The sequence below is a fragment of the Phoxinus phoxinus genome (assembly GCF_949152265.1).
Source record: "Phoxinus phoxinus genome assembly, chromosome: 24".
Lineage (NCBI taxonomy): Eukaryota > Metazoa > Chordata > Actinopteri > Cypriniformes > Leuciscidae > Phoxinus > Phoxinus phoxinus.
The window spans coordinates 11832433-11860023 of record NC_136899.1 but is presented as its reverse complement, the minus strand read 5'-3'; the positions used below and the strand labels follow the sequence as shown (position 1 = coordinate 11860023).

The window sequence follows — 27591 nt, the reverse complement described above, 5'->3', positions numbered from 1 at the left end:
CGCACCTTAATTCATAATCAAGTTTATGTACTCAACTACGCACTCTTATAAATAGCATGTGGGACACTTTAAACACTAACACGCAAAGACATTTTTCATTGATTTTGTTTTCATCGTCTTTATTTGGAATGGTTTGCCATCATCACAAGTGATTTGTGCCTGTATAATATTTTCACAACAAATCCTTTCCGTCGCATATGTGTTTAGGTGAGAAATTGCTAGAACAAGTTCCTGTATCCTGTTTAAATGGAACGACGCGGGGGTGTAATTACTTATGACTGACTACAGACAAAACAATCGAATTATCCATTCACACAATTAGCTGTATCATATATCACAACAATCTGCAATAGTTTCCGTAATGGGAATTAATTACAAGAGCTGTGTTAACCAAAATGACATAGAAATGGCATTTAGGTACATTGTACATTAGTTATCTGGTCATCGGACATGTGTTTCATATTTTAGAGTGGAAAACTATCATGACGTTTCATTGGGAGAAAGAACTGTTTGCTTACAATTTAGGTAGTCAAGGTTTCCGAAACACATATCAAACTTGTACATACTATTTATAATATGTCACATGTTATTTCCTCAGTATCCCCAATTCCTCACAGACTGAACACTGGTTGATGGGTCCAGATGTTCCATCTGAAAATATGCAACAGACTTTCATAAACAAAAATATTTGACTTGCTACCAAGCAAACAAATATATTGACATGAAGCAGGCAATATTAAATCGCTTTTGTACTCGTACAAAGTAAACAAGCCATTCAATTTAGACTTTACAGCTGAAAGTAAATACTGCTGCCATGACTGTTAAAAGACCTCGGCAAAACTTCAGGAAATTGTTTTGGTGGTTTATTAACGGGAATCTATGAGTGGTCAGTCAATGTCAATACGCTGATGTTTTTTAGTGTCTATTGGAATCAGAATACACACTCAAAAATGGGTATACAAGTGTGTGTGTGTGTGTGTGTGTGTGTGTGTGTGTGTGTGTGTGTGTGTGTGTGTGTGTGTGTGTGTGTGTGTGTGTGTGTGTGTGTGTGTGTGTGTGTGTGTGTGTGTGTGTGTGTGTGTGTGTGTGTGTGTGTGTGTGTGTGTGTGTGTGTGTGTGTGTGTGTGTGTGTGTGTGTGTGTGTGTGTGTGTGTGTGTGTGTGTGTGTGTGTGTGTGTGTGTGTGTGTGTGTGTGTGTGTGTGTGTGTGTGTGTGTGTGTGTGTGTGTGTGTGTGTGTGTGTGTGTGTGTGTGTGTGTGTGTGTGTGTGTGTGTGTGTGTGTGTGTGTGTGTGTGTGTGTGTGTGTGTGTGTGTGTGTGTGTGGCTTGCATTCATGCATTTAGTCATGTCCCATATAACCTGTTACTGAAATGTTTACAAGCCATGACTATTATTGTTCCCTAGTTAGTGATTGTTTGCTTTTATTGTCTTGATTTCTTTAGAGGTGGAGAAGGACTTGGCCAAGCTGGCAGAGCAAGGGAAGCTGAACCGAAGTCCAAACAGCCCTCATAGGAGTTTGCTTTTAACCCCCCTCTTCCACACCACCAACACTCTGCCTGTGCTCGGACAGGCGTCCAGACCACAGTCTCCCAGCAGCCTTTCCACAAAGACCACAGGCCTGCCCCTTCACAACACTAAGCCCACAAGCCTAGTCATGGGCCGGACATCTCCCAGCAACCCCAGCAGCCGTGCCCAGACCCCTAGTGGAGCACGGACACCAAGCAGACCTTTGACCCCCAATAGTCTCATGATGCGCTCGTTGACTGCCGGAAGTCATGGGAACACAGAACGCTTGTATGGGCGCTCTAGAAGTAGACCTGTCACGCCGACAGGACAGATAACCAGACCAATCCTCACGCCGCCAGGCCTGAGCACTACTGATTTATATGGAGGTCTATGGAGCACACTGACAGAGGTACACACGCATATTGGGTTTTCATGTTTTATGGGGACTTTCCATAGAAAACTATTTTTATACTGTACAAACTCTAAATTCTATCCCCTAAGCTAACCATAAGCCTACCCATCACAGAACACGTTTTCAAAAAATGTAACATACTAAGGTATGATTATACTTTGTTTTCAACCAAAACAATTTCCCCACAAGGACAGGGATTTCGGATATTGCTGTCTTTGTGGGGATATTTGTTCCCCATAATGTAGGGTTTACCAGGACCACACACACACACACACACATATATATATATAATCACATAAATACAATGGTTCAAAAGTTTGGGATCAGTAAGATTTTTTTTTTAAATAAGAAGTCTCGTATGCTCACCAAGGCTGCATTTTTTTGATTAAAGGGGTGGTTGATTATGATTTCACTTTTTTAACTTTAGTTAGTGTGTAATGCTGCTTGTTGTTTGAGCAGAACATCTGCAAAGTTACAATGCTGAAAGTTCAAAGCAAAGGACGATATTTGCTTTTAAAGAAATACTTTTTAAGGACTACAACAAACGGCTGGTAGGGACTACAAAACATTCCTCCCGGGTTAGTGACATCACCAACCCTAAAATTTACATAAACCCCGCCCCCGGGAATGTGATTTATAGATTATCTTAACAGAATATGCTAATCAATGACTAGAAGATAACTACACATAAGCTACCTAAATTCGTCAGCTAACCATTCAGAAATGTCCTGTTGCATTCTACATGTTGTCACTTCTTCTTGAGTCTCTACATCATTGTCTTGACTCCGGTTTGAACATAAAAGGCTGAATGTTTTTGAAATTTTAAGTGTGTGTCTGTGTGAGGTAAAAGGACACAAGCTCTTGAAGCTCTGCCCTCTGGGCTGGGAGCAGCAGCTCATTTGCATTTAAAGGGACAGACACAAAAACGGTTTGTTTTTGCTCACCCTCAAAAAGTGACAATTTCAACATGCTATATAAAAATATCTGTGGGGTATTTTGAGCTAAAACTTCACATACACACTCTGGGGACATCAAAGACTTATTTTACATCTTGTGAAAAGGGCATTATACCACCCCTTTAAAAAAACAGCAATATTGTGAAATAGTACAATTTTTAATTACAATTACTAACCTCTACATAAAAACAAAAACAAATATGCAGTACAATATTTCTTCAGTCTTGTTCTGCATGTTTTTATGTGCCAGATATTCTGATTTGGTGTGAAAATGCCTGTAAAAAGCCTCTTACTGCTTGAAAACTAAGGTCTCATTTTATGTAGACTTTTATGTAGACATTGAGAAAAGACAAAGCTCTGCGTTTGGAAACCCTGTAAACCTCAGGTCAAAGAGTTCAGAATCACACACACTCACTGTTATTGTTCTGGTTAGTTTGTAAAAGCTGTAGGCTGTCTATTCCATTGTCCATGTCTGACTATGGCCTATTCATCTTATGCTCAATTGAGATTAAGCAATATAATATAAGAGGATCCACTGAAAACTAAAGGACAGATTTACAGATGACTACTCATGATATTAAAAAAGAAGGAAGTCTGGCGTTTCTGGGTTTCTACTCTCTTTTTCTTTTTTTTTTCTTTTTTTGTGTTTGTTAATAATCCAAAGCGCCTTTTAAAGTATTTAATAGCCACAAACAGGAATCGTATTGTTAGCTCATATTCTTATGACTGATGAGATTCTGAAAACATAAAAGCACTGATCTTGCTCTGATTCCACCCACCTGCATGGTCCCGCGGCTGTTATAGTAGTCCAGCTCTCGAATAAGAAAAAGAAATATCCACCTGTACATCTCATTCAGTTCAGAATGGGATCCACAGGAAAAGATGTCAGATGATTTGTCCTTCTTTTCTATTTTCCTATAAGCGATTTAGCACTTAAATGCGGCGTAGATGTATGAGCGCTTCCTGTCTGGCCTGTGCAGCGATACCTTTAATGCTGAAAAATAAGAACACATAAAAGTCTTTAGAAGGGAACAGGGGCCATTTATTTATTAGAGGTTGGCTCAGAGGATTCGACCCAGAGGTGTACTTATTTCAAAAGAAAATAAAAACATCTGTAGAACGAATGGGCCTGACATGCACATTGACCAGCTCTTTACGTCTTGGGTTTCTAGTTTACAGGGGATTTCATTGCTTTTCAACTGCCACCTTTCTGCACAGCACAGGCAACAGTGGTGTTCACTGATACATTATACTGTAACAGTTCCTGAATATTGGAGCAAATTGATGTGTGAAGTTGATGTGTGTTAGTTGTAACATTAGAACAATTAAATCCAGACTTAATTTATGTGCATTAGATAACAAAATATCAAGTCGATTTGTCATTATTTTTTATATCTGTGGTTTTATCCTATGTGTTTCCAGGATGAGTTTTACCAGCAGTTGCAGGCCGTCAGGAAGCCCTGGCGCATCCCTAGTGACACAGAGGGTGACTGTCTGGAACCCCCTGAACAGGACAAGTGTGAGTATTCCAAATCGGACCCCGTCCCAATTTAGTGACTATATCATGGCATAAAGATTCAAGGGGCAAATTCACTAAACCACTTTTATGTATTTTAGCTCGAAAACCTGTGTCCTATTTTATGAACCTCCCATTGTCCAGTTTAACCCATCCCTAAACGAAGCAGCAAAATATATATATATATTTATAAATTAGGTATAAATCAGGCATAAATCATTATAGATTTTGTGGACATGTTTATGCTGTTAACTGATTTGCATAAATCCCCATTCACACCAAGAACGAAAACTATATTGGCGTCCACACCAATGCACGATAACATTCTGTTCGTCATACGCTTTTAATGGATCAAGCTTTTGTGGATTCTAATTGGCTGTCAATGTTTTTATCAAATCACCTGCTTGAAATAATCTTTATAAAAGTGAATCCAGCATTATCGTTTGTCTGTGTCATTATTGTTGTGGTGTGGACTTCCCTATTCTCATAGATTTAGAAAGATTTATTAAAATTGTATTGTTATAATTATCGTTGTTTTAGTTTTTGGTGTAAATGGGCTTAACTCCTTTAGTAAATCTGGCAAATAAACAGTGCCATCAGCAACGTGCAGTAAGAATTCATTCTTACTGAATAAGTGTCCCGTTGAATATGAATTCAACATAAAAAAAAAAAAAACTTAAAGGGATAGTTCACCCAAAAATTTGAATTAGCCTATGATTTACTCACGCTGAAGCCATCTAGGTGTATGACATTCTTCTTTCAGACGAATACAATCGGAGTTATATAAAAAAATGTCCTGACTCTTCCAAGCCTTATTATGGGAGTCAATGGGTATATTTTTTGGAAGTCCATCAAACCCTATCCATCCTTGATATAAGTGCTTGAAACGGCTCTGCGGGGGTTAATAAAGGCCTTCCGATTGTATATGTCTGAAAGAAGAAAATCATATACAGTACACCTAGGATGGCTTCAGGGTGAGTAAATCATGGGCTAATTTTCCTTTTTAGGTGAACTATCCCTTTAAGAAGTCACAATATCTTATAGTTTAAAAGATAATTTTCAGATACAAATGATACATAGATTGAATTACATAGTAATTCTAATGAACAGTGTTGGGGAAAGTTACTTTTAAAAGTAGTGCATTACAAAATTGTATTACTTCCTAAAAAAGTAACTAATAGCGTTACTTAGTTCATATGTTTTTTTTTGGAAAATAATGCGTTGCTCATCTTGGCTGGGCTTGTTTCATTGCTTTTTCTCATCTGGGCTGGGCTTTGCTTGTTCTGTTTTTGGATTTAAAAAAAATGTAAGTTGGAAATTGTAAAGGCCCTTTGACACCAAAAGTGAAATGAACAAGCCTCAGGCTGAAGGAAATGCAAATTCACGTCTGTACAATAGAAGGTGCAGCTCAAAAAAACCTTTCATCTGGGCTGCCATTCTGGATTGCAGGAGAAGAAAGTTCCACACTCCTACTTAAGCAATAAAACAAATGTGGTTTAATTAACTAAAGTAATTTTTTGCTTATTAGTATGGTTAAACTGGATCATGGAAGGTCAACTGCAAAGACATTGATTAATAAAGTAAGATTAAATCAGTACATAAAGTATTTCATTGTTTTTAATAATTTTGAGGAATACTGAATATCTGCAAGTAAGATGAGTAAATGAATGCTCACATTTAGTGTAGAACTACACACAACGCGTCTGCACTTACTCCCGATTTTTCTCAACATGGGGACAGGAGAGGTGTCAGTCAATAAATGGCAAAACAAAGTAAGTTGCGTTACTTATTTGAAAAGGTAACTTAGATATTTTATTGTAAATGTAAAAGGAATCCGTTGCTTTACTAGTTACTTGAAGAAAGTAATCTGATTACGTAACTCAAGTTACTTGTAATGCGTAACACTGCTTATGAATATAGTGAAAATCTTTTCACTAAATCCATTCATGGATTGGCAAGTCTAAGACTCTGGCCTATTAATGACGATATTTGAGCTCTCGTCCCTTGGAAATAAATGAGTCAGGTCGAGGGAGCTACTTCCAAACAGCACTTTTATGGTTTCCCTGTCTCAAAGTCTCCACATACGCAATACCGCTGCATGTGTGGCTCGGCGGTTGAAAAACATCGTACACTTTAATTATGTTGATATGGTTTCATGAACATATCTTAGATCTCCATTCCAGTTGATGTCTGAAAGATTTAAGCACGGTTGGAATCATTAGAGGATTATTATTTGTCCAAATCACGGTCCGTCATCGCTAATAAATACCGCTGGCCTCATTTTTCACTCTTTGAACGTGACATGGCCAGATTCTCGGTGTCCCCCATGAGCCATTAGTCTGTTAATGACCTCAATATTGTAGCATATCAAAGCTCCATCCCTGAGAGAGCATCTTTGAGTTCATGGATTATGCAAGAATGATTGTGATTTTTATCAGGATGAGGACAATTGTCTGTTACTTAATGTGATGAGGAGCTTTTTCATAATAACAGAACGTCAAGTGCAAAACAAAATGCTACGGATGAACTCAGTTTCTGAGAAAATATTACTATGGATTCTGTATCTTTTCCACTTAAAGTCAGAAGCACTTTTAGACAAATATTTGTTATAGATCTGGTATGATATTTCTTTGGTAAACAAATGATTTCCACATATGTTTGGAACACAAAATCGCAACGCCAGAGAAACGTCCAAAGATTGCTAGACAAGCAAAACATTGTACAAACAGTCCAAGTCCAGCTATCAAATGAAATGTAACTACACATGACAGGCAGCTCTATTTTGCCAAAAACATATCTTGCATGAAATAAGTATATTGTGCTAACAGTCTCTAAAGGCATGCTTGCTGGAACTGTCTTGCCAGCCCAGTTATTTAAAGGAACATGAGGCACAGTCTGTTAGTGAGAACGCCTGGCACTGCCAACCACAGGACGTGACAAAATACCACTTGGCATTCAGAACATTTGCTGATTGGCTGCCACAGTGACTGTTGACGCTGTCTGTTGGAGTTTGGCCTGTGCCAACATAGGTTTCTGAATAGGCATCAAGTACATGGCAAAGAACAAGATCCATAACAATTTCCTGTTATTGCAGAAACACCCGCAATGGGGTAACCACTAACCCTTAAAACATTTAAGTCAATCCTCCATTCTTTTTTTAATTTCAGGCCTTTAACATAGCGGCTCCATTTCCTAATTTGAACTGATAACTCTGGCTCATGATAAGTACATGTCTGATTTTTCAAATTTAATATTTTAGTTGTAAAATGTTTACATATTTTACTGTGACTGTTTGGCAGGCCCACGCGGAATATATGTGTAGAAACATGTGGAAGGGATGCAGAGTTGTTATCCTCAACCTCCTTCTTTTGTGTAGTTGTTTATTATATATTTTGGTTTGATCGGTGATGTTTTCAGTTGTGTATACATGTATGGTATGCCAAGGTCCCTTTAAGGCAAGTCATTTCACTCGGTGGCCATCTATGAAGCTCCCCTCAGGAAGCTATTTCTGCTTATTCAACATCAAATTCTCCAAAGATGTTCACCAAGCTTACACTTAAATTTTATATTTGAAATATTATTTCATCACAATATTTATAAAAAAATAATAATAATTCAGGCTGGACCAACCAATGCACATGTGCAGTCATAAGCACGTGTCTCAGAACACTGAGTGTTTCTATCACAACTAGAGCTTCTAATGGACGCTGCAGTGACGCAATGACTTTACCAATTGGCAATTGGCTCTTTATTTAGAAGGCGGGACTTATTACGCCATTTTGCACGTTGCACTTTCCCCCATTCATAGTAACATGAGTGCACCGTCTTTGTATATCTAAAGTCTTTGGGTTTGCCTAGATAAATTTACCACATTTTACAATTACAATACACCTACATTTAACATTTTTAATTTTTTTAGAATGGTAGCCGTTTTCCCGCCAAAATCAAGGCAGAAAATGTGGAAAACATTCACAAATTTCATTTGAAAATTCTGGTTTAGCTTACATTTCCGTTCAAAAGTTTGGGGCAGCACAACTGTTTTCAACATTGATCATAGTAAGAAATGTTTCATTAGCACCAAATCTGCATATTAGAATGATCTCTGAAGGATCATCAGTAATGATGCTGAAATTTCAGCTTTGCCATCACAGGAATAAATTACATTTTAAAATACATTCAAACAGAAAACAGCTAATTTTAATTTGTAATAATAATATTTCACAATATTGCTGTTTTTACTGTATTTTTCATCAAATAAATGTAGCTTTAGAGAGCATAAGAAACTTCCTTCAAAGCAATCAAAAATCTTACCGAGCCCAAACTTTTGAATGGTAAAAAAATATATAATCGGTAACAACTGCTGGTGGTAAAATGACATTAAACTCATTTGTGTGACTCTTTTTGCTGCTTTTTGTCGCTGTTTTGGGGATTCAAGGTTAAAATGTTGATATCTCATTGTATTATTTTGGATTATATGTTTGCAAATGCTCAGCATGAAACCATTCACTAGCTTTTCTTCTGTATTGTGGCTTTTTTTAGGTAATCCGAGTGGAGTGAGGGATGCCAGCAAGAGATCGGTGTTCTCAGGTAAGCATTCCAACACATCAGATGGACAATAATAATTGCCTTTGAATAAATCTTATGAATCTTAGACTATGACAAACGTCTGCAAATTTTGATTGTAGTCTTGCCGTATGCATAATCCAAAGACAAGAGAGAGTTAGAAACATTCAGTTAAAATACAGCTTATATGATAATGTTATGATATTAAGCATTCCCTCACATTATAATTGTCAAAATAAAAATGACCAAAGAGTGGCTCAGCCCTCATTTATGCATTTGTTATAGCTAGAATGCAATGTGATATAATTTTTATAACAGGTCTCTAGAGTCTGAAACTACATGAGGTCCTGGTGTTTTGGAAAGAGACCGTCCGATTGGTCATTTCTGTTGACTTAGCTGGGTGCCACTCGAGCATGTGGCAGTTATGACGAAAGTGTCTCCTCTGAGGTTTGACTTCTCGTGCCCAGCCGAGGTTTTACAGTTGGAGAGGGCAGACAAGCCTATACAGTCACATGTCAGCTTTGTGGTGGAACGGGGCTAACCGAACCAGAGCTGGGTGCCGATTCCTCTGACCTCATCCATACACACCCCCGTGAATGTGCAGCATGACATGGATCAGCTCATTTTTCCATTCTCACATTTATCTTTGACATGTTCAAATATTAAAGGCTGTTTTTATGGTAATTACCAAGGTTGTTATGCTTATTAGTGGTCATGTGGAACTGACGTCAGCCTCCAGGCAACTGATGTTTTTTGTCTTTGCTTTTCTACAGGCTTGTAACGGTGTGTATGGAGGACACAGAGCCAATCAAACATTTATGCAATTTAAACGGGCATTCGAATAATGTGAGTCAGCAAGAGACACTTATTTTTTTAATTTTGACCAGAGGAAAGATTGTGTACTTTTTCCACAGATGCCAATATTTCTTAGAGATAAAAACGTTACAACCATTTGAAATTCTAGAATGTAATGTGTTTATCAGAAAAAGATAAGCCTGCACTTGAACCTTTTTTGTCTGTTAGCATGCTTCTTGTCTGTTCATAAAAGTATTTATTGCTGCCTTGCATTAATAAACACAATTTATCACATGATGTGCCAAATCAATAGTTGATAAAGGGATTTTGAAAAGCCTTGTCAATAAAAATCAACAAAAGTGGACGTTTTATGGCATTAGCAGAGAAGTTTTTGAATATTACAAATGTTCCTGTATGTGTAATGTTGGACATGCACAGCACTGCCCCTGCTGACCTCAGCATGACACTCTCTCATTCCCAACAGCATTGTGTGTCTACAACTGGAGAGGACACGTTTCTAATGAACTTACTTTGACTTTTATACCCACAGAAATATATGTAGCCTGTTACACCTGTTATATCCTTGTATAATGCTAAATAAAAAGATTTGTATAAAGTTTGTCTGTATTTGTAAAGGTTTTCATGTTTGTCCCCAATTGCTCCACCAGAATCAAGTTGTCTAGAGAGAACTCAATTCTGATTGGTCAGTCTCGTTATCCCGCGGTCGTCTTCGTTCATGTCAACACTTTATTTCAGACCTAAACGCAACTGGTGCCATCTTGTGTCTTAAGGCAAGTTCACACCAAGAACGTTAACTCCAATAACTAACATCCACACCAACGGGGTGAGATAACTTTCTGTTTTAAATACGAGAGCTTTTTAATCTTGGGTGGATTCTGATTGTCAATGTTTTTAACATTCATCAGCTGGAAAAAAAAAAATCTGAAAGTGATTCCAATACTAACACTCTACTGTGTTGTTATCATAATAGTTGTGGTGTGGACTTCTCTAGTCGCATATAATTGGAAAGATTATGAACTATATAGTTATCATTATAGTTATTGTCTTTGGTGTGAATGGGCCTTTAGTAATTGATAGTAGTAACAATTATCTGTATTATTAATACTGCATTATTGTCTCAGTGTTTGTCTTGCTCCAATGCCAATTGTTTTGTATATTGTAATATACCTTTTTTTCTTAAAGGAAACTTTAAATAATATACACTAAGATTATGAAATACTCTTTAAATCAATATTTCATGTGCACATATTTATTTATGTCGTGAGATGTGTTGAAACAAAAAAGATAATGTACTGTCAAGCAAAAGTAACCTTGATTGATCAGGACTCGTGGATCTGAGCTTCTTCAGTCTTGTATCTGATGAATCCTGAAATAGTCCAGGGCAAATCCACTCAGCAGTTATTATACATACAGTGAGATATGGCAGACTCCCATCTGTTTTGTTTTTGGCCATAAATTTCAGTGGAAAAGACCCATATCTCCTTCAAATCTCATTGGATTTTAACCCAGACCCAACTGTGTTTGAGATGTGACTCGATGGTGACATATTTCAAAACAACTGCGCTTGTTTGACACTAACTGTAATCTCTGGAAATCTTTTCCTGCTTACGGTTGATTACACTTCACATTTTCCCCATCAACATGACAAATGTTGTTTTCAAAGCTGACGCTACTGAGAAATCGCCAGCCCTCATTTTGTGGTTCATGCTTCAAGTGTTTCAAGTTGGTGTTAGTGATGGCATGCTTTTGCCACGGTATACATCTCTGCACTTAGTTGTTTGTATAATTTAAAATAAAAGAAACAGTTTGCATGGCTTCTTTTGAGTCCTTAAATGTTTAACTTGAAACATCTTGAACTTAAAATCTGCAATATTTGAAACAATGATGTAAGATTTGAGTTGCATGAACTCTATGCAAGTAGTTCCTCATTTATAGGATTTTAAATTGTTCAATCTGAAAGCAAAGTGCTTGTTATCCTAAAGTACTTCTCATAATATATGTAAATATATGTTTTAAAAAATTGCATATCACCTAAAATCGCTACAATCAGACCTTGTAGACTTGGTATATCAAACAAATGAATCATTTTAGAAACAAACTCATCCTGACAGCGCAAGACAGCAACTTACTAAATGTGATCAACATCAACAACAATGTAAATAAATTTATCTACAAACATAATGATTAATTATTCATGCTTGACTTGAAAAATTAATATAATATAAAATATGCATACAAGTTTCAGTTTTTAGAAATGTGTGGGAGAAAGATTTAGGTAGCATCCCTGAGATCAAAGAGTGAGAATGCCTTAAAACATACAGTATGGGCATATATTTTTTTGCAATAAGGCAATAGAAACACAGTATAAAATTGTCCATCTCTTCCATTGCACCCCATACATTCTTAACAAAATTAAAGCAAAGGCAATCAATTTACTTAAAGTAAGAGTGCTGTTGATACACATGGCCATATGTTTTGGTTATGTCCGTTAATCTCACAATTATGAAGAAAGGTCCTAAAAGAGATGAGAGAACATATTTGGTTATACTATATTTAAAGACCCTCATTTCTTAATCCTAGGTCTGGTACGCAATAACTTGACACTTGCACCAGGGGACACAACTCTTGCTCAGAAGTTGCTTTTCATCGCCCAAATATGTATTTTACTTAATTGGATGAAAGTCAAACCACCGTCAATTCACCAGTGGTTTTAAGAGATTTACAGTATACTACCATTTGAAAGAATTAGTCCATCACTAGGGGAATGTGGATACTTTTAGATGTATCTGGTCTCCATTTTTTTGCCATCAGACTCAACTAAACTAACTTTAGAGCTCGGCCAGGCAGACATAACTCTTTTTTTTTTTCTTTTTTTTTTTACATTGTATAATGGAGATTTGCAAACATAATTGTCTGAGCTATAAGTATAATTCAGGCCATCCACCATAAATGTACATTAAAATGTTGCGTGCGGATTCTAGATTCTATATTTTTGGTGACACATTGGGGTCAGGAAATTATATTCTGGCGGCATTAGTATAAATGTCAACATCGGATTTTAATTTTTTTGGTGGACTATAAGATGTCAAAGCAGCCACACCCAGATCAAACATCTGATTCCTGGGGTCTTTACCCTGCCAAACCTCAAACCCTTTTTCACACTCCACTCTCAAACAGGATGTGGTATAGTCAAAGGGTTTTGTCTCGGTCTAGTGCTACAAAATGAGTAATTCCAGTAAAAGCATGAACGAATGTTCATCAGTTTCCTGTGTAAAATTAAAGATTTCATTAACTTTAGTATGTGCGCCATCTCATTCTGATAAATTCCTGCATTGGGAGTCAGGAAGCGGGAAGTGGTTGAATGGAAACATGACTCAAACTTGCCATTGCAAACGAGTGAAAAAACAATTAAGGGTTTTAGAGAACATATTTCAGATTTGAAATTGCATGCATGCCGTAGATAAGAATCTATCCATCCATCCATTCATACATAATAATGTTATGAATTTATGATATTTTATCATTAGACAAATGAAAGTCAAGTAAAATATAGAGTATTTTGTTTGTCTGTATTAAATAATATTATTCGTTTTTACTTTAAAACAATATTTATTATTGTGTTTATCATCTAAACCTGATTATTTTTTTGGGATAAACTTTTTACTGGAGAATTGTTGCATACTTTTGCCATTGGACATGTAGCTTTATCTCTGCAATATATTAGAATTTTGTGTTAATTTATTTGATTACTTTCTGAGTATTTATTATTCGATAATATTAATTTATTATTAAATCAATAAAATCTATAGTACTTTTTGATATATTGGAATTTATAAATTATTAGTTTATACATTTTTATATTTATTAGTGTTTTTATATGTAAAATGTTAATATATTAAAATATATTATAGTAAAATATATTAGTTAGTTCCCTTTATTTTTGCTAAGTCTATCATGTCTACTAATATATGTCCAGGTCTTTAATTAATCTTGTTACCAATTATACAATATTATATAATAATGTTTAGCTATTGTTGTATATCAACCATTGTACCATCATCAGTTTACTGCAGCATTTCCCGGGGACACTGCCTCAGGCCACCCAAGAGCATCATGCAGCTTCTCCCTTTCCTGAAGGTTTTGGACCACCACCAGTGGTCAGCTGACTGGCCTCCGCTCCTTTTATTTATGACTGAACTATGTCTTATTAATCCTGACATAAAGCACAAATAAATCTATGGTAGGTTTACTATTTCCATAGTGTGTGTGAATGCAGTGCCAGGCTGAGAAGCTCTCACTAGAACTTCTGGTCATTAAGAAGCCATCCAGGGTTTGAATTTTTAGAGAACCAGCTGCTCCCGAAGACTCGCTTGAAGACTTTGCCGTGATTCTTCCCCATACAAAACAAACTGTTCATCTGTAAAGTCAAAAGAGGATGTCAATCTGTTTCTTTTAATGATTTCTCTCTTCTTTTTATTTTATAATGACCTTTCAATGCTTGATCTGTATCCATGTGACCCATCAGAGATCTAAAGGTCTCAGAGAACAAGTTTAATATGACCTTTCAATAAATTAAAAACATTGCTTGGTTCTTTATTTCAAATGTCAGACCAAAGAGAAGCATTATGTGGCAGGATCTGCTCTGATGGTATTTCCTTGGGACAAAACCAGAACAGGTACGGACAGACTTTAGCTACACATGTGCTGTCAATTTAGGGCTCTGAACTAAAGTCAACAAAAACCATGGAGGTAGGAGAGACCGGGGGAACATTTTTCACATTTACCTTCATAACTCACAGATGGCAACCAATTTACCTGCCATCTTTTGGTATAGCAACAAGTGTGCCAACAATAATAATACCATTAAAATATACACATTAAGAAAGATTCATATTAAAAATGTATTTAAAGAAAAAAAATCTTGTATTTCCTAACTTCAGCCTTTATTTCATAACAAATACCCCAAATGACCATGGGCCATTATAAAATCTGTAATTTATGTACTTTTTAAGAAACAAATGATTAAAATAACTATTACTCCAAGGCAACCCATTTTTAGACAAGAGAGGGGAAATATAATCCATTTTATACAAATTTATATTTATAAAAAACATTTTTATGATTATTTGTTATTTACTAATATTATTTTAGCATTAGATAAATAAAAGTATATATTTAAATATGATATCGTATTTTATTTATTAATTAACTCATTATTGTTTAGTTTTTTTCCAAATATTTAAATTGTTTAAAATTATATTTAATTAATTTGGTACCTATAACCTCACAGCCATAATAAAATCAGTTATTTATGTAATTTATTTAACCAACAACATACAGATAAAAAAAAACATACTACTTTTATTTTAATAATTATAATTATTGTAATCATAATTCAAAGGCAACACATTTTAGACAACAGAAGGAAAGTAATCAATTTGATACTTAAAAAAGTGATCTTAGTTTTAGTTTACTCCTAACATGGTGTCAGATGTCTAGCTTAAAAAAAAAAAAAGTTTTGCAACTCTTTCTGAAAAGTAGCAAACAAACCATGTTTGACCTTTCAAAATGGCTGCCATTCACTTAATTAGCTTCAAGCTTACAATGCACTAAGAGGAGCAGCATAATTAATGTGCCGTTTAACAGAGGTGGAGCCTGCAATCCACCTGCCTCGAGGCAGATAGAAAGGATAATCAAAGAATTCTAAAGGTTTCCCACTGCAATTGGGCCATTATTGGGAAAAGTGGAGGAAGTTTATCAGGCTTTTAAATGAAGGTATTTTGGCTCAAGTAGCATATGAGAACTAGCCCTCTGGCCAACTGTTTTACTGGAAGTATTGAGACCAAACACGGCTGCCTGGACGATTGTTTGAGGATCTGCTCTAAATGCCTTAAGGTGAGTCAGAATTACTAAACAACGAGGACTTGATTAGATTAAACAGAAGAGTTTTGTTTAGCTAAATTATTTAGCTTCTCAAAAACCCATCATACCTGTATATCGCAATGCATAGTTAATTTTATCTCCCACAGTGGTCATTGTTTGAGCACTAGAACTACTTCCTGCTTAAACTCAATGCTGTAATGAACAAGGCTTTATGATGAATTTGTTTTTCAATGTCAGTAGCTACATCTTTGTTAGATTGATGATGCTGTTTGGTGAATGGCAATTTTCAATTCCATTCAACATGGATCCTTGACTTCAAGTAGTGACTTTTTTTCTCTTGTTTTGTTTTATGTCTTTGTCACTTCCAGTAAGTCTCCACAACCATTTCCAGTATAGTTGAACTGTTTACCAGAATATATTAGTCATTAGATGTAATCCTTTTGCCAAGTTATTGAAAGGCACTGCTGTTTCTCATAGCTTTGTTGAATCTAGTGTATGAAAGATCAGTTTGGTTCTTACAGTAATCATGTTGTTTATTTACCAGCAAAAAATGGTTAGTTTTTCTAAAGCTGGTTGACCAAGGGAGGCTTGCTTGTTAAGCTAGGACATCCAAAACTAGCACTCTCTCTAATAATTGCATGTTGTTTGAGAATGGATGCGCTCTCATTCGTTGTTTTCCATACAATCTACTCCTGCGCCACTGAGGTTAAGGCTTAGGGTTAAGGATTGACCTTCATACTGTTTTCTTCCTCTTACAAATTGTAGGTTTTCATTCAAAAGCACCAGTTTTATTGTTTTGTTATCTGAACTTTTCTAATCTCCTTTTTTGATCAACTTTTTATTGGAAGAATGCATTATTTTACTACTGGACATGTAGCTCTTAATACAATTACTCTAGGGCAGATGAGCAAATGTTCATTGGTAATTTCAGTTGGAAATATGTATTTAACAGAGTCACTGAATTATTTCATCCTTGAAAGTGTTTATCCATGAATGTGCTCATCCAAATGATGTGTTTTTGGTCTGATGTTTTTGTAAATTACATGAGGTTTCTGAATGAGCTTGTACTTATTTGAAATATACTCGATTAAGTACAAACAATTTGAGGCTAAGCAAAGGTCAAAATAAGTACAACAACATCCCAGCCTATTCTCACTGAGTTGTTAGTCCAGGTGAAATGCTTTAGGTGTGAGTGTTTGTGGTCTGTAGACCAACATGAACTGCTTGGTACGAGAGACACGGTTCCAGCGCTGGTGGACAGTTGTGTAGCGGGAGCGTGTGACTTTACGTAGGGGGTCATGTGTGTGTGTGTTGGCAAACTGCTGTGACATATTTTTTTCTTTCTATCTTTTTGAACCGTGTCTGGTCAAAACAGCACTTCATCCGGCAGGCAGGGGAACAATTGTGCTTTTCGTTCAAGTATGAAATATTAAGGGTTATTTGTGCAGCCCTCCATGTCATTGAGCTGTTTTGTTATTTCTTCTTACCTCATTTGTATGGCCTTTAAATGATATATTATGCCAAAACGCAGCACACTTGGTCAATGTGGTGATGTTTCTATTGACTGTAAAATATCGAGAACTGATGAGGGAATCATCATTTCTCAGGCACACACGCATTAAAAGCCCTCTAGGCAGTAGCGTTTCATGCTTAACCTGAAATGCAAACTGAAGATTGTATTCCCTTTACCACAATTTGGCGTTATATTGCGAGTCTTGACAGAACTGGTTGAAAATCTGGCTTTGAGTTCTATTTCATGGTCATTTTATAAAGATATCCTTGAACATAAGTTGCACATCTGGATTTTTATTAAACCGCTATTTTTGAAACTGGCTCATATGTTTTATTCGGCTTCTAGGGATTGAGACCCCTACATCTTACTCAACTCTTTCAACCTCATGTTGCAGTTTGCCATGGCGTCCTTTCACTCACTCGCAGTCAATCTGTCCGCAGGAAAACAGGCAGTTTTTTAAGGCCGATGATACTTAGAAGGCTGGAGTTGTTTTCTTTGGCTGTGTGCTTTCTGAAGACAAACTCTGGCCAGTACACGTTTTTGAATTGGCTTCATTCAGATGTTATTGCAGTGAGTTTGCATCTTTCTGTCATGCTAACTGGAATAAACAAAGACTCCTGTTATTAGTCACGCTTGCTTGTGGGTTCTCTTATATCGCTAATGCTGGCGCCTGATTAGGACATATTTGAGAGAGGAGAAGTGACTGTTAAAGGGATAGATCAACAAAAAATGTAATTGTCATTTACAGATCAACTTGCATACGCCCCAGTGAGGGATGGGTTTATCTATGAACCACATTATACGAAATTGCAACTGCGTATAATACTTGATTGATCCGGGTATCTTTTTCCAGCCGTTTGATAGTCGAGATTGTAACTGCAAATGTTATCATGGAATTTTCTCAGTGTCTTGACGCCCATGAGGTGGCTGAACACAAACTCTGTGAATAGGCTTGTTTACTAACCACAAGTGGTTCCACTCACCAAAACCATAACAGCACAGTACACAACAGGGGTGTAGTTGACTTTTACAGCTTCCTGGTGGAAAAGAGCTTTCAGCTGGCCAGCACCTGCAGTTTTGAGGCTGTAATGTGCATGCTAGTGGATGTTGCCTTGAAAAATATGACCTCAGTTTCTCATGTGCGATGTGGAAACCTTTTTTTAAAAGGCCGTCCGTCTTCAAGCTTATTCAACATCAGATGGATGAAATTGGCTAAGACTTCACTGAAAGACTTGCAAACCATTCTGTCAGACTGACTCATTTATTGTGCCTTTTGCTTCCGAGACATTGTGACAATAGGGTTTAGGCGTGTTGCTCGCTGTTCTCATGAAGCAAACTGTCCAAGCGAATAATACAAATGGTTGTTCTTTGGGCGTGCTGAGGTTTTCCTGTCTCTTTATTTCCCCTAAATGAAATCAGACTGAATGTCAAAAACATCTGTCCTAACTGATTCCCTCCTCTTGAGGCCACCCAGAGGCGTGTTCGACCTTTTTTCTCTTTGATTTATTCAAGTGTAGTAACCGTAATGGGTTTGCCCGTCAACTTCCTCAGTGTTCAGGAGGTCATCTGAGACTCGAGGGCCACCTAGTTCCATGGTTACGGAACCAAGCGAAATTTGATTGGGTGAGGTCTTTTTGAACAAAATGCCCTGAGAGACGTTTGACCGAGTCAAAGTACTCATGGATCAAATGTTTCATGTGCTTTCATGTGATTCATGTATTCACAAGGTGCAGCAGAATCCCTCAATGCTGAGCTCATGATTAGCCACCTGAAAGGAATCCAAGGACTGAATTTAAGCCCAACTTGTAGATATCCAGATGTTTTAAGGGAGCCGTACTGCTTGTATGAGGTAAGAAGGTGGTAATGTGCCAAACTAGCAGTGCAACACTTAACATGGACACAAATCTTCATGATTGGTTCAAGCAGAAACATGACTGGGCACTAATTTATGTCTTTATAGCATAGTCTTCTCTTGGCCGTCCTGTTCCCATGTTTTGTGCATGGGTGGGACCAAGCTTCTGTAATTTTTCTAATTATTTGCTTTTCTTTTTTCTTTACTTTGACTTAAGATTCACATTTTGGATCCTACTATCTTAACCCTTTGCCAAACACTTCCTTCATATCTTTGCTTTACTGATGACTGAGACTTGGCACCCCTGGATTTTGGGTGTTTGTTTTCCATGGTGCTCTGAATAATATAATCTTTATCTTGAATTACATAGATTCTTACAGCTTCCTAGCTTGGCTTGACTTTGAGTATCCTTTCCCATTTATGTATGATATTTTAACTGGTTTATGTTACTTCCTATGTTAATATGACAACCTTAGACTTGTCAAATAGTAATAATAAAAGTTAATATAATATAGTTAAATAATAATTTACACACAAATCATTGGGGAACACAAACATAAAGACAGCACAGTCTGTCCCACTAGAGCAGGGATAGGAAACTTCGGTCCTGAGGGCCACTGTCCTGCAGAGTTTAGCTTCAGCCCTGATAACAACTCACCTGCCTGTATCTATCTACTAATCCTGAAAACATTAATTGCCATGTTCAGGTGTGTTTAATTAGGGTTGGAGCTAAACTCTGCAGGACAGGCCCTCCAGGACCGGAGTTGCCTATCCCTGCACTAGAGCAATATGGAGCATTGAGCAATATCTGTTTTATCTACAGTTTTATTGATGTACTACCGCAATAAGAGGCCTTATAAGGCCGATAGATTTTTCACACTATAAAACCTATAAAATACAATATAATTGCTAAATTCATTCTTAATAAAAAGCAACTTTTTAATTGGAAAAGGTAGATTAAGTTTCGTAGTCTTGGGATCAAGTGTTCCTATTGGAGCAGATAACAGTATTTGCCATTTAATTGAGGTATATGTTCAACTACAGGAACGCAAATATAATTTCAGTCAAGCCAAAGCCAGATGACGGCTTGCTTGATGAATGAAAAGTTCACGCTCTCTTGATGGTTAAAACAAATGGAACAAGTTTAACAAGCACTTAAATGCCTTCATATCCTCAAGTAATTCCTTAAACCACATAAAGACTTTCGACTGCTCTTCAGACACGTGATGTTGAAAACCATTATTTTTTTAAGAGATTCAAGTCTTCAGTTCTCACATTAGGCACGCTAAGGGTTTCGTTTGAGTTGCTTGCACTCTCTCCATTGCCAGGCTAATTGATACCCAGGCCAAGAGGAGCAGGGTAAACAGGAGACCGCTGCATTACCGCTTTTTCAGGAACCAGCCTTGCCATAATGCTCTTCCTGTCAGGCCACATCAGAGGCCAGGAGATGGGCACACAAAGGCGATGTTTGCTCAATCTAACCAAGCGAGGCTGCTCAATTGGGGGAAACTGAACTTTCCCATCGGTGTCATTCTTTTCTTTCTGTTGGTGGTATTCAGTAGAGGAAAAAGGTACTTTTGAGCAAATTTGAAGAGTAGCCATATAGTTGGGGGCATTTGTACATTTTTAACTCTAAGAATCAACATTAACATGGAAAACACTAAATTTTGACCATCCACTTTAGACATGCTATAAGTACTTTGCAAATGCATATCAACTCATTCTACTAACTATTGGGGTGTAATGGCTCAAATTACTCTTGGTTCAGTTGTAGCACGGTTTTAGGGTCACTGTTATGGTACGGTTCAGTGTGTGTTATGTTCAGGGGAAAAGGGACAACTGTAGAATTAAAATAAAGAAAATAAGAACAAATAGCCTTATCAAACTACAAGCAACAGCACAAAACATACAATGGAGCAACGATACAAGTAAAATAAACTTTACAGGTTTTTGAGGTATCTACAGTATTTTCAGATATAAAAGTTTAAGTAATCCAATGTAAAAAAACATTGCATATAATCTTCACTGATTGTATTAAAGATTAAAAAGTATAGTTACAAAAGATATTCAGGCAAGATCAGTGAGTAATTTCCTTGTATTTTGTTGTTTGATTTACATTAAAAACACAAACAGCAGGAATATTAGGATGCTGTCACTTTAAGACGGGTGGTACAGTTCGTTTTTTGTTTGTTTTTACAGAGAACTGTTACACCCTAACCCAACAGTCTACTAACAGTGTACTACAGTCTGCTACTCTGAGTTACTTGTAATTGCAAAGTTACTTGTAGTTAGTAAATGTCTTAACTGCACTATCAAAAATAGTGTAACCCCAAAAAAGATACTGTTCTTCCACTTATTTATTATTTTTCAAATGTTGTATAGTTTGAGTTTATTAATGATCATGCTTTAACCGCTAAAGGAGAACTTACTGTTTTCAAATGTGCACGATTTTAGATATAATCGTCCATACTAGTGTTGTCAGGATGGTTACGCTGGTAAGGAAAGGAAAAAGGTTTACCCTTCTTAGTCAGGCACATCTAGTATAAATGTAGGACCAACAATGGGTCATGTTCTGAATTTGAGGATGTCATGCATTCAAGAGTGACTTCAGTGTGTCGCAGTCCAAATAGTTGCTAAGCTGTAAGAGTGGATTGTTTGCTTATGTCGAGCTCGGCAGAATAAATGAGGGCAACCAGTGGGCGAATGTATTGACCTGACTCTTCTTTGTCTTATTCTGTCCATATTTGAAGAGTCGTAGCAACCTCACAGATGGATAAAGGCCACATTTTCTGTGGGGTAAAGCTTAGAAAACAAAGGATTGGGGTCTATTGGTAGAAATGAGGTCAGTGTTGCCCTCCTAGAATGTAGAAGTTGTTTTTGTAAGAGCTGCTAGTGCCGGCATAGCTTGACTCTGTACACTTCTAAACCGACCTAAGGACTTTTGGGCTTTGGGAACTTTCCTGGGTCTTGTTTAGCTGTCCATCTTTCCTCTTTTTCTGTTTTCACATGTCTCATTTTATTAGTGTTATTGTCTTGTAGTATTTTAACCTTGTCAACATCACTAAAACTTTAACAATTCCAATATTTACAATGGTTGGCTTTGGTTTTAATGTTTAATTTGAATAACAATAATAACAATAAACTTTATTTTTATGGCGCCTTTTAAAAGTTGCATCTCAAAGCGCTTTACAAAGATAAAATAAAAATACACAAAATAGGAAAAAACACAGTAACATGCATCAAAAAACAATTTGAGAACACTTTTTAAATCTAACTATCATATAAGCTAGCCAGAAAAAAAATAGTTTTAAGAGAAGATTTTAAAACACTAAAACATTCGCGCATTTCTAATCTCAGAGGGAAGATATTTCTGAAGTTGTGGAGCAAAAAAAGAAATGTCCCGGTCACCCATATCATAATTGAGTTGGAGGAACAGTTAAAAGCCTTGTAGGTAAGATAATTTTAAAATGTACACGAAACCTGACAGGGAGCCAGTACAAGTACTCAAAGATAGGAGTGATGTGGTCACTTGTCCTAGTCCTTGTCAGGATCCGGGCAGCTTAGTTTTGCACATACTGTGGTTTATTTAGGGGACATTTAGAGAGCCCAGCAAGTAGAGCATTACAATAAAATACAAACGTTTTTTTTTTGCCACAGAGAAAGATAACATGGGGCACACTCTTGAAATGTTTCTGGACATGGGGATCAAATGTTAAATTTGTGTCAATATAAATGTCACCCCGCAGATTTTTTTTATTTTGTTTGAAATTCCGGCAGAGCCATACACATTTAGGGTAAAAAAAACAAAACAACTTTACATATTTGGTGGGGTAAACCAATGAGCATAACTATTCTTGAGTTTTGTCACTATTGAGATCCTTTTTTTTCTCAGAAATACAATGGTTAAGAAAGGCGATATTCGCTTAGATGATGTGACCGATTTCACATACAGTGCTTGTTAGGTTTCCCCTTTAAGAATGTTAGTTGCCTGGGGTGGGTGTTTTCCCCTTTATGGGATTCAAGTTTGTTTTTTCGTTTTGGTTCAATAAAATGCGTTAGCCAGTTCACAGCTTTTCATCCAGTTTTGATGTCGCCTGTATTCATTTAATAACATGAACACCTACAACAGCCATATATCACCAGATTTTGAATTAGTGTAAATCTGGGTGTCATCTGTATAAAAATTTTACTTAAGACCAAAGGATCTTAGTTGACCAAGGGAAAAAATTTAAATGCTAAAAAAGTAATGGACTCAAAATCGATCCCTGGGGAACACCAAATTGAACTGAACCTTTGTACCCAGGGAAGCAAAACTGCGAGATAAGACTTGAACCAGTTTAATACACTATCAGTAACACCAAAAACAGTTTCCAGACTAGTGAGTAAAAGAGAATGATCTACACAGTGTCAAAAGCTGCACTGAGATCAAGAAGAATCAGAATGGAAAGAGCCAGAGTCTGAAGCAATTATCAAGTCATTAGTAATCTTAACTAATGCTTTTTCAGTGCCATGTAGTTTGTTGAATTCAGATTGAAGGGGCTCAAAAAGATTGCTTAAAGTGAGCTAGCTGAGTGTATAATTGAGAAGAAACTATTTGCTTGAGTAATATTGCTCGAGTAATATATATATATATATATATATATATATATATACATATACACCAGACAATATCAATATAAGATTGGCAAAATTACTTGATCTAATCAGATATGGTTGGTTGTTTTGCACACTGTATAGAAAACATGATTTAGGATTCACACATTGTAATGGTAGAAGTGGCTTCTAACCAAGTGCCTGCATGACTTTTGCTCATTATCTCATTCAACCAGCTTACTGTTTGAATGCCATTAGATAGTAAGATTGAACCAATATAGTAAGCCATGGTTGATAAATCTCACTTGCCTTGCTGTGTCTTGAATGGTTGCATTTATAATGCTCATGTGTTGATTGCCGACATGAAAGAATCCTTTACAGTCTGACCGCATTTAAATCAAAGCTGGTGGATGGGGGTTCAAGCTCAGACTGAGCTGGAGAAGCAGTCTGGAGCAAGAGCATTTATTTTTAAAGGCCTGCTGTAGGGTTTTATTAATACGAGGTTAAACAAACAGTGACATGCCGGCTCAGACTCTGCTCATTCATTCTGGAATGCGGTCAGAATCCACATGTGGAGTTTAATACAACTCTACATACCTTGTGTTCAGAGCTTTGAGGGACAATGAGTTTAGATTAATTTATACTTCAGTTTGTGAGGACATACATTTTTCTTGTTCTTCAAGAAAGGGATGGTATTTCGCTTGTATTTAAAACGTTGTCTATAGAAGTCTGTGAAACATCTTTGTGCATGGTGAAACAAAAGATTCACAAACCTGCACCTCCACATGAGTCATCTTATGTTAGATATTATCACTGTTTATACGTATTTAGTTCATGTTTAGGGTACTCAAATGCTAAAATTAAGGATTGATGGATTGTGTATAAGTATTTCAAACTCTGGTCATGACTCTTGTTATTTTAATAGAAGCAGATGATGAAACTGGAAGGACACCTCCGCAAAAACCATGAGATCATCTGTGGGCGAATTCTATGGCAGCCCTTATAACATTTTAACCAAATATTTAGGACTATTAACCAAATATTGAGGATGTTAGTTGTTTACGCTTTTATTAAAGAGGCTCTGACACGTTATTATGGAGTCAGATTAAACACTGATAATTAGACTTTAGAAATAAAGCCAATAGTAGCAAATCTCACTAAAACTATGTTGACCGGGTTTATGGTTAATGTTCAAAATGGTTATGGTTAATGTTCAGAATAGATGTAATATACACCAAACTTTTGTGATTAAATGTTTGACTTTTTGTCTCGCATAGTTTGAATTTTATGGATGACCTGTTTACAGTTTATATACAATGGTGAACATTTTAAGTGGATCAAAACCACAATTTTTTTTTTTTTTTTTTTTTTTTTTTTAACTACTTCAAATATTGACTACTGTATATTTTGTCCTTTTGATTCCGAAATTCATGTTGCTGTAACTTGTAGTATGATTTAAAATAAATTGGCAGTTCACGAAGTTAAGAAAAGTCAGTACAAATCTAGTTGTCTATATTAATGCCCTGTGGCCTGGGTTTAAGTTGAATATGGAAGTTCTCATTGTGCACTTCCTGAGGTGTGAACTGAGGAACAAAGCCATGTTTGGCACCTTGAGCTCTATTTGACCATTTCAAAAAAGATTTCTCTAAAAGAAACCCTCAGGTGGTCTGCACTAAATGATTCCTTTCTTTGAAGCCTGGCTTTAAAGTCTGCTTGATGCTAGCAAAAGTTACTTTTTCTTTTATTTCTTGTACATTAGCATAGCTTCCCAACATGGCATAAACAATGATGACCACCATTAAGGATATTAGCATCATCCTTATCTGCTCACTTCCTCTCCTCCTCCCCAACCTGTGTTCTATTACCTGTTGTAATACCTGACCCTCCTCCTGCGGCCACTGCCAGTAAAATGCTAATGTAGCTTAATTGTGAGAACTTCACTGAACGTGGATGAAAGAGGAACAGGCTAGTTCAGATGCACATGAGCGACAGCTGCTTTTAACCCATCCCCGTATGATAAAACTGCTTCGGTTTTCAGAAAACAAACCTTTTTGACAGGAAGCTAGATTTCTTGGTGGATGATAATAAAAAGTTAGCCACTATTTCACTATCTCTAGATATGGATGATAGGTCATAGTGATACTAACGTTTAAAAATTTTGCCATGCTGAACATTCACCACTTTCCATTGGCTATTCCTTTTTCTGTTTAGGAATGTCCTGCTTGCAGAATTGTTCATTGATCTAGCCTGGAATTTCCTCTGACGCATTTGAATGCCACTGAGTTACAGTATCTACATGGTTAACAGCCGTCATTAATAAAACTTTCCTTGTGCACTTAACAACTCCACCGCAGACAACAATGCTCTATTGACGTCTAGAGGGTTAATTTACAGTGTTTCAAGAGTGGCGTAAACAAATTAAGCCTTACGACTCGCCATGAAGGTGATTTACCTGTCTGCTTATCCTGTGCTCACACCCACTCTTAAATTGACTGCCGCAGAATTTAAGTGGCCATAAAGTTGTGTTGCTGCAAGCAGTTGGTTAGGGTTTATCCCTTGGGAATCTCCAAAAATAAACTGCTTTACAGGGATTACCAAGGGAGAACACGTGTAAAGTCCCTATTGAATTTCCATTGTGTGTCCTGCCACCACTTCCCTTGCTTTTAAAGTGGATATGAGTGGGTATTTTAAAATGGAATCTGACCAACATTTGTTTGAATGTAGTCTGAGTTTATTTAACTGCAGCGTAATTTAATGTTGTCCGAGCATTTGGTCATATTTCCTTCGTGGTCAGAATTTATCCAAACATTTAGACATCTGTCGGCTAATTCTTAATGGCTGTACGAAACCTTCGCTAGAATCGCTGCCATGGGATATATTAGCAGCGGGATACATTAAAGGGTAATTTAAAGTTGACATAATGTCAAAACTGACTTCTTTTTAAATAAATGTTCCTGGTCTTATTGTGAGCAGTTCATTTGTGCATGTTATTCTAAAGAGAAAAATTGTCTTCGTCATCTATAATCAAAGCGTCAACTTTGTCACTTTGGCCTACAGGCTATTGTATAAAAATGTCCTATAGCTATTTTGGCATTGCATAATTCATTCTGGTATGTGACTCACTTTTTTTCAATTCCAATCAATTCCTGATGGATTTTAAATCAAGTTCCACTGTGTTTTTATTTATTTTACCGACTATCCGGTTTCAAGTTGAAAGGTCACATTATGGAAGTAAAATAAGTTGCAAATGTCACTTCACATTGCTTTTGGAAATAGTTGATATCGTTTGAAACCAAAGGTCATAGTTGTATCTGAGGAGATAGAGCTTTCAAAATGATCACATTTTTGCAGTTTCCACTATGAAAAGTGAGTATTTTAGTGTTCGAAGTTGGAATGCCTCTTTTCCACCAGAGTGGTTCTGGAGCCAGAGCTCGTTCTTGGTCCGTTCTTACACAGACAAACTGGGTCTTGTCATGAACCGTCTGCATGTTGTTTCCACAGACTTGAGAAACAAACAGTGATGTAATTTTACTACATGTTTACCTGACTATAACCAGTGTAAAAACAAACATTGTGCTTCCTAGTGTTTGTGCAGGCAGTGCGGCACTTATGTTTTGCTGCTTTTATTTTTTTTGTAATTTTTCTCTTTTTTTTTTACAGTCCCAGGAGTGAATTTAATGTGCCAGCAGCTCTTATTTAAAACTGCTGGTACTCTCTTCTGCCCTTGTCGAAGCAATATTGAAACTGTTGATTCTCTCCCAATCCCGCACTGGGACTCACTCTCGTGCACATTTTGATGTATTTAGACATAAAGAGCAATGTATTATGTTATTACGTTTCTCAATGAGACCACCATAGACAGCGCTAGCATTTCTCCGCCCCTTCTCCACAGCTCAGTTTATGACCAACCAAGTATTTAGGGCCAGAGTTGAACTGATCAAGCAGTGGAAATGCACCGACCAGTTCAAGAATTGTGACCGA

General features: G+C 36.7%; 2 protein-coding genes across 16 annotated transcripts in view; both read left to right on the top strand.

Moving 5' to 3' along the window:
* The window catches only part of cUnh8orf34 (chromosome Un C8orf34 homolog), an 85914-nt gene extending 75548 nt beyond the window's left edge, over positions 1–10366 (top strand). Inside the window, exons 12-15 of one of the 2 annotated variants that reach the window (XM_079601457.1) lie at positions 1443–1915; positions 4297–4393; positions 8930–8977; positions 9727–10366. In XM_079601457.1, coding sequence (XP_079457583.1) covers positions 1443–1915; positions 4297–4393; positions 8930–8977; positions 9727–9734 — 626 coding nt within the window. In that variant the 3' untranslated portion in view covers positions 9735–10366. The remainder of the gene's footprint in view (positions 1–1442; positions 1916–4296; positions 4394–8929; positions 8978–9726) is intronic. The other variant, XM_079601456.1, reaches the window with a different exon arrangement.
* Positions 10367–15339: 4973 nt separating this feature from the next.
* The window catches only part of sulf1 (sulfatase 1), a 78841-nt gene continuing 66589 nt past the window's right edge, over positions 15340–27591 (top strand). For 7 of the 14 annotated variants that reach the window (XM_079601105.1, XM_079601103.1, XM_079601107.1 and 4 more), the window contains exon 1: positions 15383–15664. The gene's annotated coding sequence lies outside the window, so the exon portion shown is untranslated. Of the gene's footprint in view, positions 15665–27591 lie in introns of all 14 variants that reach the window. The other 7 variants (XM_079601098.1, XM_079601106.1, XM_079601101.1 and 4 more) reach the window with 5 other exon arrangements.